Source organism: Chamaea fasciata, unplaced genomic scaffold, assembly GCF_029207755.1.
Source record: "Chamaea fasciata isolate MVZ Bird 193981 ecotype frontalis unplaced genomic scaffold, bChaFas1.0.hap1 SCAF_6, whole genome shotgun sequence".
Taxonomy (NCBI): domain Eukaryota; kingdom Metazoa; phylum Chordata; class Aves; order Passeriformes; family Sylviidae; genus Chamaea; species Chamaea fasciata.
In genome coordinates, this window is record NW_027094091.1 from 59,233,165 (window position 1) to 59,249,747 (window position 16,583).

Here is a 16,583-nt window from a genome sequence, read left to right on the forward strand (position 1 = left end):
ACCAGAATTCTAATTACGAAAAATGTACTCTAAAAAAAAAAAAAAAAAAAATCTGTGTCCAGACCTGCCCCTTGTGAAATTAAATGGGAATAGACTGAGGACTTTCTGATTTTGTTCTTTTTAAATGAGTTGAATGCAAAGGGTGAGGATACACACCAGGGAGGAGCAGCAACCTTAATCCAGAGGGGAATTCTGGATATAAATGATATATTAATTGATCGTTAGTTTTCACCACTGAGCAAAACAAATTTCGAAATAAGTTACAGCAATTAGGCAGAATGCTCTTTGAAAGTAATTATATTTATGCCTGAGTTATGATATATTTATGTCCTGAGATAATTATTTTTCCATTGTCTTATGCCTCATTTGTCATTTTTGTTCTCACTAGCCACCGTCACTGGGGCTGGAATTTGACACATTCAGTTTTACCTAAATATCCATTTCCTTGTAGCAAAAGGAGAGTCTGATCCCTTCAAGATGTCACTCTGGCATATGAATTCTGTGTCTGAGAAGTTTTGTGCTCTCTAAAAGATGTCTGGCTCGTTTGCTTTTAACTCCCAGTGGCAACTTTGTGTGTCGAAAATGTCAGATTCTGAGCAAGTCATCCATGGCTTTAGGTGTTCAAGACCTAGGATGATTCCAGTGTGAAAGGTCACCCCTTCATATATTTCTGTGGCAAAGCAAATATTGCAATTCCTATGGAAAAGGTGCAGAAATGAGGGCATGGATGGTGGATGTCACCACGGCAGATTTATAAATCTCTTTTTTTGTCTCCTAGAAGTCGTTCTGGTGCTGGTGCCACAGCAAAGGTGTCAGATCCAACATGCCTGGGTGATGGGGGGCCATGGAGGTTTTACTTGTGAGATGAGCTCCAGTAAAAATTGGGGTAATTAGGCAAAGCTTTGGTTCATCAGTGTTTTCGCTGCTGTGCGATGCTTTGCTCAGCCTCTTGAGGTCGGATGAGTAAGCAGCAAAGGGTGAACTTTGAAGGTTTGTTTTCAGGTCCTGTTTAGGGATTTTGGGAGCAAGAACTGGAGGGGACTGGAACCTGTGGCTCTGCAGCCTAGAAATTCTGCACCCACTTTTGGGAATGGTACTTGGAAACACCACCTCATCCAGTTAAATATGGAAACAGTGATTTTAATTAGTGTAATATCCATTCTGCTACTTAATTTACACTTTTTGTTTTAGGTTGTTATAGTATTTTAACAGTAAACATACTGTGAAATTTCATTATTATTGTCAGATCTTCTTTCTACAACCCCTAATCCTCTTTCTTCTTTCTTCAGATTTATCTGGGTAACAGAGAGCTGAGGTTCCTGATAAAAATAAACAAATGGAGAGAGAAAAAGAAGAAAATAAATAGGGAGACAAGTACATAGTTCAAAGGGTGAAACAGACTCCTTCTCAAAAAGTCAACAAATAAATGCAGAGAATTTTTAAGTTCACTTTGGTGAGCATCTGGTATTACTTTGGTCAACATTTCTGTGTTTGGGATCTCAAGGGACTGTGCTAAAAGGCTCTCTTGTGATGGTATTGCTTGCAGCCTTTAAAAGAAAATGATTACTGACCAGAGTTCTAGAGGAAAATATTTGTCAACGTGTGTGCTGGCAATATTTTAAATTGTTGCTAATATCCATAATAATATTCATTATTATAAATTTAGCATATTTCCAGACTGAGCTGTAGTAAACTGTACATGAAAAATGCAAGAGAAAAATATGCTTTGAAGATAATGTGTCATTCACACAGAATAAAATTTGTGATCTGCTGAGCATGCTAAATGCAAGAACACAGCAGACTTGAACATCAAAATGTTTGCAAAAACCAAAGGGCAGCTAGTTTTAAAAACAAAAAAATTAACAGAATATTTTCACTGAGATCAAGAGTTGGAGAAAGTTTAACTTTGTGAAACAAACAGCCTATTTTTCTAGCAATATCTTTTATAAGTAGCATGCATCTGATTGAAGGAGTCAGCCTGGAACTGCAGATTTTAAAATGGAGGTGCAAAACACAGAATTAATGCTGTGCATCTTGATTTTTCTGTTTGTCCTATGAGAAGAGAAGATATCTGGTGGTTATTAGTGCAAAGACAATTTGATACATTGTTATACCAACAGGATGGTGGGGCAGACACAGAGGTTTGGAGGAATAAATAAAGTGTAACAGGCTTCAGGTACACTTGCAGATACAAATATTTTTGTAGAGGTGAATATTTTCAGTAGAGTGTTCACTGAAGGTTAATGGCTCTGGGAGGCAGAGAGTCATTCAGAAATCCTTACGTTACCAACTAGTGCTCCATATTCCAGAATGCTCCCCCCACACCTCACTCTCAAACATTCCCTTAAATGAACTTGATATTTCACACAGATCTTATTTTACACTGAGTGCTTCCTGAAATCCAGTTGAAACAGTGAGCTATTTGTAGAGCAGGATACTACATCGTGTATCAGTGTAGCAGATTGGCTGACCACTTTATGTCAGCAAAAAAATGAAAGGGCATTTCGGTTGCAATTTAAGATTTTTGCGTGACACTTATTTTAAAAAGTCTTTCCAGACCTTTTAGACCATTTCTTGTACGCTGAGATTTTTCATTAAAGCGCCAGGAAATTTGTAGTATGTCAAGAATGCCTTATCAGATTTGTAGCATGGGAAAGCAGAATTAGCCACCATGCATGCAACCTGATCTCTTGTAAATCTGCCTCTGCAGATAGCAGCATCTAGAGACTTCAAAAATATTCAGTTAAAATTTCAGTTAAAACCAAACTGAAAATTTGGAAACGTGCTGCCAGAGAAAATGCTGTAAAGTATTAGACGTGTGATTTTGTCAAAACATCCTCTAAAGCTCTAATTCTCACTCTCTGCATCACTGTATCCATTATAATCTAAAATCAAAAGTAATTGAGATGAAAACTAGTTTCAAAACAGAAACAAAATTATTTCACTAGATAACAGGATTATTTTGGTATTTGTAGATATTTTTCCTTGGTTTTCATCCTAAACAGATTTCCAGTGCCATGTGATTTCACTGAATCGGAAATGCTATGCAAAGATCAAGCTTTTCCTATTCCTCTTCTGTGCTAGCATCATTCAGCATGTCTTTGACGACACGAAAAGGGAATTATCTTGTAGTCCGTCATGTGGCTGTGTTCAGGTTTCCAGCAAGCTGAACTGAAGAATGGTCCTGGGGATGGTCTCAGCACCAGTTTGGGACATACCTTGTGTTGGTGGCTCAGCCTGTCTGAATAACAAGATGGCTGGAGCACCACACACAGGCTTGGAGGGGCTTTCAAAGTTCGGCGGTGTATTTTAAGCTTGGCATAAGAAAATGTGCACGTGGACCTTAAATATGAGGTGCTCACAAATATTTTTTGTGCTCACTCATCTCGCTGTCATTAGCAGGTTTCATCCCTGCTGGATGGTTTCTCCTGCAGAAAATAGTAGCCTCTTTTGGGCTACATCCCATGCTCCCTTGCCAAATTTCCTCTCTCTCCTTGATCCCTCTCATGGGTGCCCTTTCGGTCTGCTTAAAATAGTGGGTGAGAATCATTTTTATAACTTCTCGTCTCCTTTGCCAGGGTCACCAGACCATTCCAATTGTTGTTGTTAGCCTGCTCTCAGCCCAATGTGAAAGCAAGCTTCCAGAGAAGCTTGGATGGATGACAGTCTCCATGTTAAGACTGGCAGAGCGTTGGAGTCTGTGTTCTTACGGATGTGTGTGTAGGGAGTGCGTAAACAACAACTTGAAAAGTTTTGCCTGTAAAGCATCTGGAGACACAACCCTCCTTGCTCCACTTCCAGAAAAAAAAAAAAAAAAAAAAAGGGAAATCAGCTTTATATGTGTGGTCACCGTTGGAGGAAGCTCTGGTAGATCATCTGTGAGCACCAGTGGGTGTGCCCGTGCTTTTTAAAAAGCCCTTGCTGGGTTTTGTGGACCCTGCAGGAAATGGTGCTGTTGAGACTTCATTTTTATCCCCTGCTCTCAGTAATTTTAATATACTTTGCTTCAGTATATTAAATCAGGTGTAGCCATACCTTTAGCTGCACTGTAAATGTGCCCTGTGAAATCACATTTACTGGCTGAACAGAGGAGGTGATTCATTTAGAAGGTAAATGAGAAGACTGAAAAAAGAGTTAAAGAACAGAAAAGGGGTAAAAGTCTTGAGGATGAAAGTAGGTTAAAAAAATTGTTGGGAAACAAATTTTGTTGAAGGAGAGAAACAGGAGGGGGGAGTAGAAAGCAAGGAGACTTTGGAAAAAAATATCATTAAAATGGCAGATAAAAAGTAATCCAGTAATATGAAAGGGTAAAGAAAGTGAAAGATATCTTGGGACATAGAAGTAGCAGAAGGTAATTTAGAATGAGAAGCAGGCAGGAAATATCCCAGATGTGATGAATATTTTGCCAAAGTCAAAACAAATTTTAATTAAGCCTGTAATTTATTATAAAGGAGGGAAAGCACTAAATTCTTCTTTCAGAGAAGGATTTAGATTTTACTTATGCTCTAAGCATGCTGTAATAATGTTAATAATAGACCAATATTGTCATCTTGTCAGATACTGCCTTGGTCTGCAGCCGAAAAGCATCTTGTCTGGGAATGATAGAAGCTGTGGAGTAATAAGGGAGATAAACCCTGAATTTTGGGAAACCCTGAGATTCAATATCTAAAATGCAAACCCAGAGTATTCTCTATGTAAAATGAAGGGGCAATATTCATATCTACATCCCGTGGCTGTGGCATTTACGAGCTTATTCTGCTGCACATAAATCTCAGCATGAGGAATCAAGTTTGTTAGTTTACTGTGGTAGGACTGGACTGGTTTAAACAGAGCTGAGGAAGTTAATTATCCAGTGTCTCAGGTGGGTCTGGCAATGAGTAACTAGTCCTGGAGAGAGGCACTGGAGCTGTGCTGGGGGGACAGGTCCTGCCTGAGTGTGTGGATGGATGGCCGGCTGGGAGGGACTGCCCTAATCTCTTTCCCAGGTTGTTCGAACCAGTTCAAGAGCAGTAAAACAAGGTTATGTAATTGACATGTGATGTAGCCTAAAATAGTGACTGCAAACATAGGCTGCTGTTGCTGGGCAGTTGTCAACTGCTTACAAAAAAAAAAAAAAAAAAACAAACCCGAAAACCAAACGCAAAACAAAAAAAAGCGCCCTCAACTGTGTAACAAATGGACATTTGAAATGAAAACGTAGTCCTCATTTCCATTGACAAGCAGGCCTTTTTCTGTTAAATTGCAAGAAATAGGGGCGTTATGAAAACTGAAATTTGAAAAGAGATTCATCATCATACTTATTGTGCTGATCTGTTTGAGAGTACCTGCCTGCTGCATATGGTGAAGTGAAAACCTCAGGTATATGCAGTTTGTCCCTTGATAGTGTGATACAACCCCTGTCAAACAGGAAATCCTTTTCTGGATGTGGAAAACCATTGTGGCAAGTCTTGGCAGTAATTTTATTTGGATACTGGCTGTTAAAAGGTAGGAATAGTTCATTTTTAGCAATTGAAGGTGCTTATATTGATACAGAGACAAAATCTGCGAGGGTTTCAGAGCTGGTTTAAAGGAACACTTCACATAGCTCAGTGAGCACAAATGAGAGGTTGGGATGTGCACATTTTGTGATTCCTAGCTGCAGGAGGCAAAGCCCTTCATTAGGGCTGTACCGGGAAGCAGAAAAACCTGGTGTTAAGTTCTGTTTGCTGACCAGATATTCCTGAGGTGAGAAACTGCCTTTAGAAAATCCTGATGATTTTCTGCAGCATGTTTGCTTTGTCTTTAGCAGGGAAGGTCTGTGGCTCAGGTTGGAAGGGATGCTTGGACTGTGCTTGTGTAGTCTGACTGCGCAAGGGCTGGTGGGCAAAGGGGAGGGACAGTGTTAAGAAACAAATGTTAATTTATTCCATAAGGCTTTTACATGTATCACTGCTGCCGGGGAGATTATCTTCCCAGTTGGGAAATATTTCAGAAACTAAGCACTTATTCCAGCCTAGAAGCTGCAAAAGGGATCCTTGCTCTTATGTGCAGATCTGCAAGGCAGGGCTGGAGGTGGCTTCCAGCTCCTCTTTCCTCAAACCCTGGAAGAAGGCCTGGCTTTCTGGCTGCCTGCAGGGAGAAGACAACTCTGCCTGCAATTTTCTGAGTCAAAGTATTAATTCTCATTGTGGAGGAAGAAGAAGGGAAATTGGGACACTTTATATGCATTTTGATGTGCCTCAGTGAGACACTATTTTAAAAGCTGAGTTTTTTCAAGCTACTTCTGTTTCATTTGGTCCTTAGCTGTGACTCCTGTTTTCTCACTTTGCTGTCCCTTTGTGAGGCTTGGGACAGCAGTCTTGGATCTCCAGTCTTGGGACCCCAGGCACATTCCTGTTTCAGCCATTGTACCCCGAGTGGTTTTTGGACTTTTTCTTTGCCTTTCTCAGTGGATGTGTGTGTGTGTATCTAGAAGAGGAATAAAGAGAGCTGCCTGCCCAGGTAAAAGCAGGAAAGAACATGTGGAAGGCAGCAGTGCCCCAGGAGAGGAGCTGGTCATTAGTGACACACAAGTGAGCGTGAGTCAACAACCTAATGCCATTGCCAAAAGCCAGCCCTGGTCCAAGATTGCATTAGCTGGGCTGCTGTGTGTGCAAGATGCAGGAAATAACCATTTTATTGGCCTTAGTGATGGTGAAACTCAGCAAGAAAAATGTGCCCTGTTTTAGGAAAGAGGCTGGAGGAGAATAGGAAGAATTGACGACAGATTCAGGAAACATGACCTACGAGGAAAGATTGAGAGAACTGGATTTGTTTAGCCCAGCAAAGAGATGGGGAACATAAATCTTTTGATAGGCAGGAGATTGTTGTGAGAAGGTGGTGATCTATTACTCCAAATGTCTGTGGGGGGAGTATGAATATCTCTTCCTGTCGCGAAACATTCCCATTAGGGCGAAATACAAAGGGAAAAAACACAATTTCAAGGGTGGCTAATCACTAGCCTAATCACACAGGGCTTGTAGGTTGTAGCAAAGTTGCAGAATACCTTTCCTCAGAAGATTTTAATACAAATAGAAAGAAAACTAAAAACCTGCCTGAACTGTTAAGCTAGTCTTATCATGCTTCCACGAGTGGGCTTGAATTAAACAGTCTTTGGATCCTCATCCAGCACTACGCTTTTTTTTCCTTAAAAAATTTAACATTTGATCATAGTAGTTGCTATTTTAACAAGAGAGCAAAAATGTAGAATACTCATTAATGACTTGGAGTTCCTGACTTAAACTTCAAAAAACTGGGGTGTGGAAGGGGGTGGATTTTAGGAGAAATATAAAACATGTGGAATGTTGCAGAAATTTCTGTTATTGTCTAATTTTGCCCTAGACAGAAACAGAAATAATACTGACAAGAAATATCTATATCCTGTTCCTTTTCCAGCCTCGCCTTTAGGGAAGCATGGCAGCCCTTGGAGTGCAGCAGTGCTCTGCACTCATGCATAGGTTTGTCTTAGGAAGTTGGTTTTGGGGACTGGTGACTCAATCACTGTAGTGGAGTTTTAAAATGGGGAAAGGCACAACTTCTGCTGTAGCCTCATTTTGGCAGTAATTCATAGGCCAAATAAGAACAGCTTTTTCTCCTCCCCTTCTTTGCAGCTGAATTTTGCTTATTCAGGAAAACTCAGTAAGAGGGATACATGTATTCATGCATACTTCCTTTTTGTTTTCTTTTGCAAGCCTATAAAGGCAGGGAATTACAGAATCTTTGGAGGTGAGAGAGTTGGAAACATTCTAATATTTTTGTGTGTAGAAAAATGCAAACTTCAATATTCCTCTAGCTCTACTGCTAAAAGAAAAGATCTCGCTTTCTTCTTGCTGTGTGCTACCTATTCGTTATTTATTTTTAACAGGAAAATTTCCCTCACATCTTTAGTATCTTTGTATTTCAGACCGAATGGGAATTAGCTGGTGTAAGTGCTCTTAATGATGGCATAAGTAAAAATTACTTTCATCTTAATGCATTTAGCACATGGGAGATGAGAATTCAATATCTGCTCTGTCACTTTCCAGCCCACTTGTGGGTGATTGAAGGGGATAAAAAGAACAACTGGATTAAGCTAAACACAAACTGCACAAGGCAGATCAATACATCTCTTGAAAGAGTTGGAGATCTCGCACCACAGAAACATTGGCCTCTCTTCAGGATGGCCTCCATCACCTCGTGGGGGTCCTGAGAGCACTGCAACAATTTCAGATATGTCAGGTTTTGGTTTGATTCTGAAGTTGAGGGGCCTTAGTGAGGCACGAATGGGACACACTGATTCGTTATGGGTGTCTTTGCTTTGCTGACTTACTTTACAAAATTGTTATTTTTTGAAATGTACCTTATTTGATTGCATGGAAGACAGAAGCCTTTTTTTTTTCATTAGAGGTGTTAACAGCAGAACTGTTCATTATTTTATAGCTGTACTCTGGATAGAGGGTTTGTTAGAATGTTGATCTATTCTGGTTTTTTAAAGGATTTTCAAGTTACTTCCATTAATGTAAACTTTATGATGGCTGTGGTTTTTTAGGCGTTTCTAGAAATTTAAAAAATTGAGATGATGATGGTTTCTGTTTGTCTTGCTTACTAAAAAAAAAAGCTAGTTAAAGATTTTGTAGCATACATTAATGCTCAGAGATGCTTGATTCAAAAATTGATGAACCTTTACTAAGTTACATTTTCTGAAAGTATTTGATCTAGAGCAGATAGGTCACAAAGCAATAATTGCAGGCCACTTAAAGCATTTGAAGGGTGATTTATGGAATATTCTGCTGTTGTGGGAATATTTCTTAGGAAGTCTCATTGTTGACAGTGTTGGAATCAAACATTACCACAACATTTAAAAATGCAACCCAAGTAATTATCCTGGAGTGCATAAATGGGAACTTTTTTATTAAACCCATTAGATTTTTAAAGCAGTAGTGAAAAATGTTGACTTAACAGGTATACATTTTTTTAGCACAAACTGCCTTCAGGGTAGTTCTGCAGAGGGGTTCACTTTGCAGTGTTGGAGCTGACTTGTCTTATTAATAGCCTGCACCCGCCTGTGGAAGCCTAAAAATGGTATTGCAGTAGTCTGATGTACAAAGGACATTGTACGAGTACTGAGCAACTGCACCTGCATTCCTGGCAGAAAATAACCATTTTTCCCTTCTCCCCACAGAAAAGGATTATATGACAGTATTTGTAAGGACAAATAAACCATCTTTGTGGTTTATATCATAATTCTAAATGCTTTTGTTTTCTCCTTTTGTGTTACCTTCATGCTGTACACGTGACAATTTTTTAGGGGATGTGCTCAAGTCAGTTCAGAACAAAAATATTAAGAGGAATTAAGTTGGCTCTTCTCTTTCGTGTCTGTTTTTGTATAGATTGCATCACGAAATAAACATTGTGTGATACCCAGGTTTTCATTTTGTGATTAGCTGAGAAGGTTATCTTTTTCTTGTTTAGTAGGCCTACTTGAAGGCCAGCTGATAGATCCTGGTGCTGTCACTGTATTGTACAAGTTGATTTTATGCCTTATGTAACTTATTCTTGAATTATTTTGCTGAAGTTTTGTTCTTTTTCATCTGTGTCACAGTGCTAGGTAAAGTCCCTTAATAAAACCCTTATTTGCCCATCTGCTTGTTCTTTAAACATCTAAAGCATTATGTAAATTATGATACCTTTGTGATACTACACTAACACTTCACTCACTCAAATGAGATCAGTTTTCTTTGTGCGAGATGCTCAGAAGAGATTCGAGAAACATCCCAAGTTTCAGTTCACTGTCTAGATAGCATTATAAGGCTGAAAGGAAGACAGGTGCAGAGATAGAGAAGGACTTATCTGAAGTTTTAAGGCAAATTCCTGAAAGAGTCCAAAGCAGAAGCCAGGTCTCCTGTGTCCCATAAATATTCTCTTTATCTTTCCCTGGGAAGCATATGAAGATTGTGGAAAATAGCTTGACAGACATATTTTATGCTTCTTGTCTACCAGCATCTCTGTCCCCTTATGGAGCTGCATCTTCATCCCCTCTCCCTGCACATCAGTCCCTGCTCATTCCAGTGCAGCTCTGCTCCTGACTTCTTCCAGGGCCCCCCTCCTCTCCCACAGCTGCTACTTGCTTTGGCTTCAACTTTATCTGCACATCTTTTGGGGTTTCTGCACATTTGTTTTGGCCACCCCAGATCCCTGTGGGCCACCTCTGGATCAAGGCAGCTAAAACAATCTCCATCTCAGCTTCTGCTGTCATGCTACACCAACCCCTCCTGGCTTCCTTTGTTCTTCCACTTCAAATTCAAGCCCCAGGCTTTGAAAGGTCATGTGGTAGTGCCCTTGCCTGAGATACTGCATTGGTTTGCTCCACCTGTGTTCCTCCCATGGAGCAAAATGCCTTTTGAGTCTCCAAGCTCTCACTCAGCCTGCTTCCCTGGTTGCCCTGTAGCTCCCTTCTGCATTAAATACCTGCTGTCTCTTCAGGAGTGCTCCTGTGGGGCTTTACAGAAATGAAATAATACAGTTGTGGTTTAAGCCTGGTTGAACTGGTTGAGGAGAGTGGAGTACATGGGGAAAGTTAACCTCTGCTGTGTATTTCTGCTTTTTATCCTGAGCTTCTTGAGCATGAGAATGTACCCAAACTTAGAGCTGTCAGACTATTCTGTGATACAGCACACCTGAGAAGATCTGAATAAACTCAAACCAATTGTTTGGGTTTTATTAGAAGAAAAATTCCAGTCCTGTTTAGGAAAAAAAAAAAAAAGGAATGAGATCTCTCTTGAGAGTGACACCAAAACTCCTTCCCAAATTAAAAAGAAGAGATGCTCATAATAAAGGCCCGTGACAACTCACCAAGATCATTTGGAAAGGGTAAAGAATGAAATTTGAAATGTCTTCATTAATAAGAATCTCAAAATGAGTGCAAAACAGCAGAGAAGGACAAATTGGAATTATGTAAATACAGACTTTAATAATGCATTTTATTTTTGGTTCATTCAGGCCAGCACAATTACCTGTGTGCGGGAAGGAACGACTGTATAATTGATAAGATTCGGAGGAAGAACTGCCCAGCCTGTCGATTACAGAAATGTCTGCAAGCTGGAATGAATTTAGGAGGTAAGCAGAATATTAATAGTTTGGTCTCTTAATTTGATTAGGTGAAAACATTGGAAATGTGCAGCCTTTTTATAGTTCTGCAGCTGCATCATCTCAGAAGTTTTAAGGTGGGATTATCCTGCAGTGCTTAATAGCTGATAAACTCTATTGTCATTCTAAATTGGGGTTTGGAGGTGCGGATTTTATGGCACAGAAAAAAGAAAAGTGGGTGTTTTATGATGACAGTAATTTTAGTAGAACACCATAAGCTAAAAATGTTGAAGTTTCAACTATTGCATGGGGCTGTTTTCTTTTTGGTGAGCATTCTCTTGAATACTGAAAAACATGTTACACCATCAGGAAAGCAAATTTGCACATAGTGAAACCTCTCAACTTCTTTCGTGCTTATTCAGCATTTTTATTGATTTTTTTCTGTGACTGTAAGGATGTGCAATAATTTTGATGATGTTACTGCATTGTTCATATACCAACAACAACAAGGAAAAATGTTTCCTTACTAATTATCAAAAGCACACTGAAGACAGTAAGATAACAAAATTTATAAAAGGTTTTTTTTTTTCCTGTTTTTCTAATTCTTCTTTGGTAATGGCTATGTGTTTCTGGCTGTGCTTCAGTGGATTTCCTGTCTCAAACCTTCATCTGAGCAAATGCTATTTTTCCCACCACTCCTGTGTTTATGATGTTGTCTGTGAACAGGGGTTTGGATACTGCTGCAGGTCCTTCCCCTGATGCAGAGAGTTACCCTTCCCCTAAGATTGTTTTCACTCTGCAGAAAATTACAACATGGTCACATTAATTCCTCCCTATCTCAAAATTCACTTTTTGTCCTCCTGGACCTATTCTCCTGGCAGCTGAGTTTAGTTCTACAGATTGAGCTGCTTTGTCTTTCATAGGTTATGTGTAAAATCCTGGTTCCTGCCTGCTGCCTTTTTCTACATCCCAGACTTCTTTTTTCTGCCTTGTCTCCTGGCAGCAATAGTCAAAGAAGCCACACCTTACTTTTTCAGAGACCGTAGACCTGTTAGGCTCTCTTTCAACCCATTTCCCAATTTGGAGATACTGCATTGTGCCCCAGGCCCCTTATTTCCTTTTCCCAAGGGAAAACAGGGCCAGATTGTGGCATGCTGGTAAGGGGACAGCTTTCCCTTGGTTTTGATGCGTGCTGTTCAACCTAGCCAGGGAAACAGAATTCCTTTGTTTAATGAAACTGGAGCTCCATGGGAGCAGCTCCTTCATCCCATAAAACCGGTGCTGAAAATGGTTGTGGAACAGGAAGGTCAGCTCTCTGGAGTGCTGGGAATGTTGCTGCATCCTGCCAGCAGCTGGTGTAAGGCATCCCCTCTGGATGTGCCCCATGCAGTGCCAGTGGAGCTCCAGCAAAACCCAGGGCTTGAGAGCCTTAGGAAACAGCAGCAGGGGACACTTCATCTGCAATGCCATGAGTTCATCCCTATGATGTCCAGGTGGGTTCCAAAGGATGTGTTCACATGATGTTCTATGCAGAAAAGCAAGGCAGGAGCGAAACTTTGCTAGAGGTGTTTGCTTCTTTTTTAAATACTGACAGGAATGCTGTAAATAAGGAAGGCATTGAAAAAAATCTTCTCTTTTGTTGGAGTTTGGTAAACTGCTGGATATCATTGTTTGTGACCTGTGATTTTCATCACAGAGAGAACCTTCAGGTGAAATTCTCACTCCCAATTTGATCCCTTTATGCCATGTAAAGGAACCAAAATGTGATGAAGGAGGTCTTTCCATCACCGCCATGAACGAGACGGCAGGGGAACAGTTCTGCATTTCCATGCACTGCAGTGCTTTCTGCTTAGTCAAAGAGGGAAAGGGCAGGCTGGAGGGAGAGGAGAGGGTTGCCAGAGGGAGGTAAAGCACCTGCAGCCCAGAGGCAGCATTACTGTTTAGAGAGTTCCAAAGGCTCCCAAATCATGCTGATGGACCTTCCAGCCTTTGAACCAGCCCAGCTCTGGCAGGAAATGCTGGGAACTTAAGGATTTTTCTCTGCTTAGGCCATCTGTCTCCAGTGGTGAGCTCTGCATTGGGCATCTACGGATGAGCGACACAGTATTTCATTTTTGGGAGCTTCTGTGTGCTGTGGCAGGGCATTTCTGACATGTTGGAGATCATGACCAAAAATGAAGGTGGAAATGACAAAAAGAGATATTAATTCATATTTGAAAACTCTGATTTTCATGTAAAATGCCAAGGTTTGGTACTAAATATCATTATATGTATATATATATATATATATATATATATATATATATATATATATATATATATTTAGCTTGAAGAGAATGAGTGAGGTCATAATACAAAGATACATTGCGGATTGTAGTTTCATGTGGTCAGCCTGGTTTTGCCAAGCATAAATATTACTCCAGTAAAAATGAGCTTTTAACTGTTTCTAGCTTGGACTTACAGGCAAAATGGGCAAGTATTTTATTAGGTAGTGTGATCAGTAATGAGCTGGAGAGAAATGAATTTATAAATGCAATTTCATTTAAAGTTGTCTTTGCAGCAGAGTGCTCTCTGTAGTTGTGACACACTGCACTGTGCTGTGCTCCTGGTGGAGTAGGGCCAAGCTCAGCTCTCACCCTCCAAAGAAAAGCAAATGTAAAAACAAATCCCAAATTGTATCAGAGGTGCTGATGTGCTTGGTTAATGAGAAATAGAGTAAGATGATATGCAGAATGGTCACCAGCATAGCTCAGGGCTGGAATGTCTGTAAATTGCTGAAACCAGGGGCATTTATTTTGCACTTGCACTATGTTTTATCCCCTCTTCTAAAGAAAAAGAAAAGAAAACAAAACAAAACAAAAACAGACAAAAAAAACAAACACCAAACCTCCAGTTGATCTAGAAGAAATGTTGCATTAGGGAACAAGATCCTGTCTCCCATGGCTGGAAAGGAGCTTGAGTCTCCTTTGCCGCCCTCTCCATGTACAGATGGCAGTGAAGGACCCAGGCTGCCCCCACCCAACTCCTCCCACTTACTGAAACAGGGGGGTTATGAAGCAAATTTTGTAATTTGACACTTTGAGGTTGTCTTCCTGCTCTTACTGAAGATACTAATCTCCATAATGGAAAACTGGAAGTCAGAAATAGCGTTCCATGTTTCCTTCACCACGTTTTTGCACAATCTCTGATAAATCTATTGATCTTTTTTCTCAGGGTTTTTTCTTTTTCTCTTTGGGTAATATTCTTACTCAATATTTTTTAAATAGTAAAATAGAGTGCTTTTGTACTGTGTCAGTCTTTCAGTTTTGTTTTGATGGCAACTTCTACTTTCCAGCATGCTAATTTTTTTTTTCTAAATTAAAAAAGAATATTATTTTGACTGGTGGCAGCATGCCATGATTAGACACCTTGTAAAAAAAAATGCGTAATTCAGTGATACAAAATACACCTTTTCGTGAAAGCTCAGCCAAAACAATTTGGCAGTTTTATTGTTTACCTCCTCATTTTGTTTGCTGAAAAATTGGAGCATTTTCTAAGCTCTTACATCCTTTAATAATCTTTGGAAAATTATTCATCAAGTCAGCAAATGATTTACCTAATTATGTTATTGTCTCAATTTTTGTTTTGATTTTATAAGAAGCATCTGCAAATTCTGTAATTTCTGCAAAGCTGAAGTTGCCAGGTATCACATTAAATCCTCCTTCTCGTTTCTAGAAGGTATGTGCGTGCTCTGCAGACAGCTATATCCCCTTTGGCAAGTAGGACTCCAAAACTTTTTTGGGAATCGTATTTTGTTTGTTGTTTTGTTATCCTTTTTTTTTTTTTTTTTTTTTTTTTAACTCCAGTGGCATATGCTAGGCTTAATTGTTGGAAGAGATTCAGAGTGAGCAGCAGCACTACTGAAGGTATGCTGGCCCATTTTTGGTTTATGCTCTTTTCAAGGTTGCGTAATTAATTTTCAGTTAATTACGGACCAGAATGACTTCACGGATTTGGGAAGTATCTTCCAGCAGGCGCTGTGATTGGGTTTGGCGAGGCTCTTGCTTCCACACGAGGCGTTTTTTGGCTCCCACTCATGCTGCTGTTCCTCAGTTGTGTCTGTCCCCGTGGTGGCATTGAGGGTGTTACAGCGAGACCCCCAGTCCCACACCTTGGCATGGGCTCTCAGGCCACCACCAGCTGCATCCCATAAGGCAGCAGCCCCTGGGATGTGCCCTGCATTGCCACCAGGGTGGCACAGAGCCTCCTGGTGTCACTCCCGTGTGCCAAAGCCTGGAGAATGGGAATGTTTTATATGGTGTCACTTGAGGTGGCCACCACCCTGCTTTCCTGGGCTGGGCGGGGTGGTCCTCACACCTTGCATGTGACCTAGTGAGCAGGCATCCCTCCCCATTCTGCGTGTTCAGGGAAGGTCCCTCTTCTGCCATGGGATGTGCAGAGGGGATAAAAATGTGTGGAAAGATGAGTTCCATGCAGGGCTGGGATCCTTCCCTGCCTCAGCTCCCCTGTGAAACGCTGCCGAGACTTCCCGGCATTGGTCTCCCACAGCAGTGAGGAGCAGCTTGCCCAAGGACCCTTTGGGTCTGGAAGGGACATAAAATAGATTTCACCTTGCAAATTACACAGTTCATCATTCTGTCTGCAGAGGCTGCCTGTGAAATCCGAGTCTTGGGTCTGCATACATTTACATATGTAAGACACTTGGTGCACAAGTTGCTGGGTGTGATCTGTAGGCTTCACTGGCAGATACCCTTATTTTTTATACATTGAAATATTTCAATAATCTGAAAAAGAGGTTAATTAAGATAACCAGTAATAAGATATAGTACTTCACCTTTTTTGCCCGGCTTTCTGTTTTCCATTTAAGAACTCATACTAGTAGGGTTTTAAATTGCACTATTACTTTCAGTTACTGGAGCTTATGTGGTTTATATTATCATTGTTCCTATCTTTCTGAGAAAAAAAGAAAGAGAAGAAAATCTAAAAACTTAGGGAAAATGTAAATACAGCAAAAGTGTATCCTCTTATTCTTCTTTGAAATTTTCTACTAACCAAGATTTCATACATTTTAAAGGAAAAGAAACCCCTTTGTGTAAGGCGCAAGCAATTTGAAGTATACATATGGTTAAATTTTATTTTTCATTTAAACTTTAACTGCAAAGTATTTTGAAATGCCATTAACTTTAATGCATTTTTATTTGCATTTATTATATAGCATTTTCTTCTGAGGGAATACAGTCAATATTTTTTTAGCTTGTACAGTCAGCTGGGTTTTTATCAGTTCTTTCAACAGACTTTCACAAACACCAGCAGGTTGGAAAAAACCTTTAAGTAATAAACAATACTATTCAAGTGATAAGCAAGTAACAAATAAATAATATTTAACTAAGAGATATTAATAAGTAATAGATAATTTGCCTGTTGCTGTTGAAGATGTTGTAGGAGCCAATTTGTTCAGCAATTAACTTTTCCTGCTTTTGTGTCCATCTTACTCCATGTGT

General features: G+C 40.0%; 1 protein-coding gene across 3 annotated transcripts in view; it reads left to right on the top strand.

Moving 5' to 3' along the window:
• Positions 1–16,583, top strand: part of NR3C2 (nuclear receptor subfamily 3 group C member 2) — a 190,069-nt gene that overhangs the window by 129,546 nt on the left and 43,940 nt on the right. For all 3 annotated transcript variants that reach the window (XM_066186504.1, XM_066186505.1, XM_066186503.1), the window contains one exon: positions 10,996–11,112. In XM_066186504.1, the coding sequence (XP_066042601.1) occupies positions 10,996–11,112 (117 nt within the window). The remainder of the gene's footprint in view (positions 1–10,995; positions 11,113–16,583) is intronic.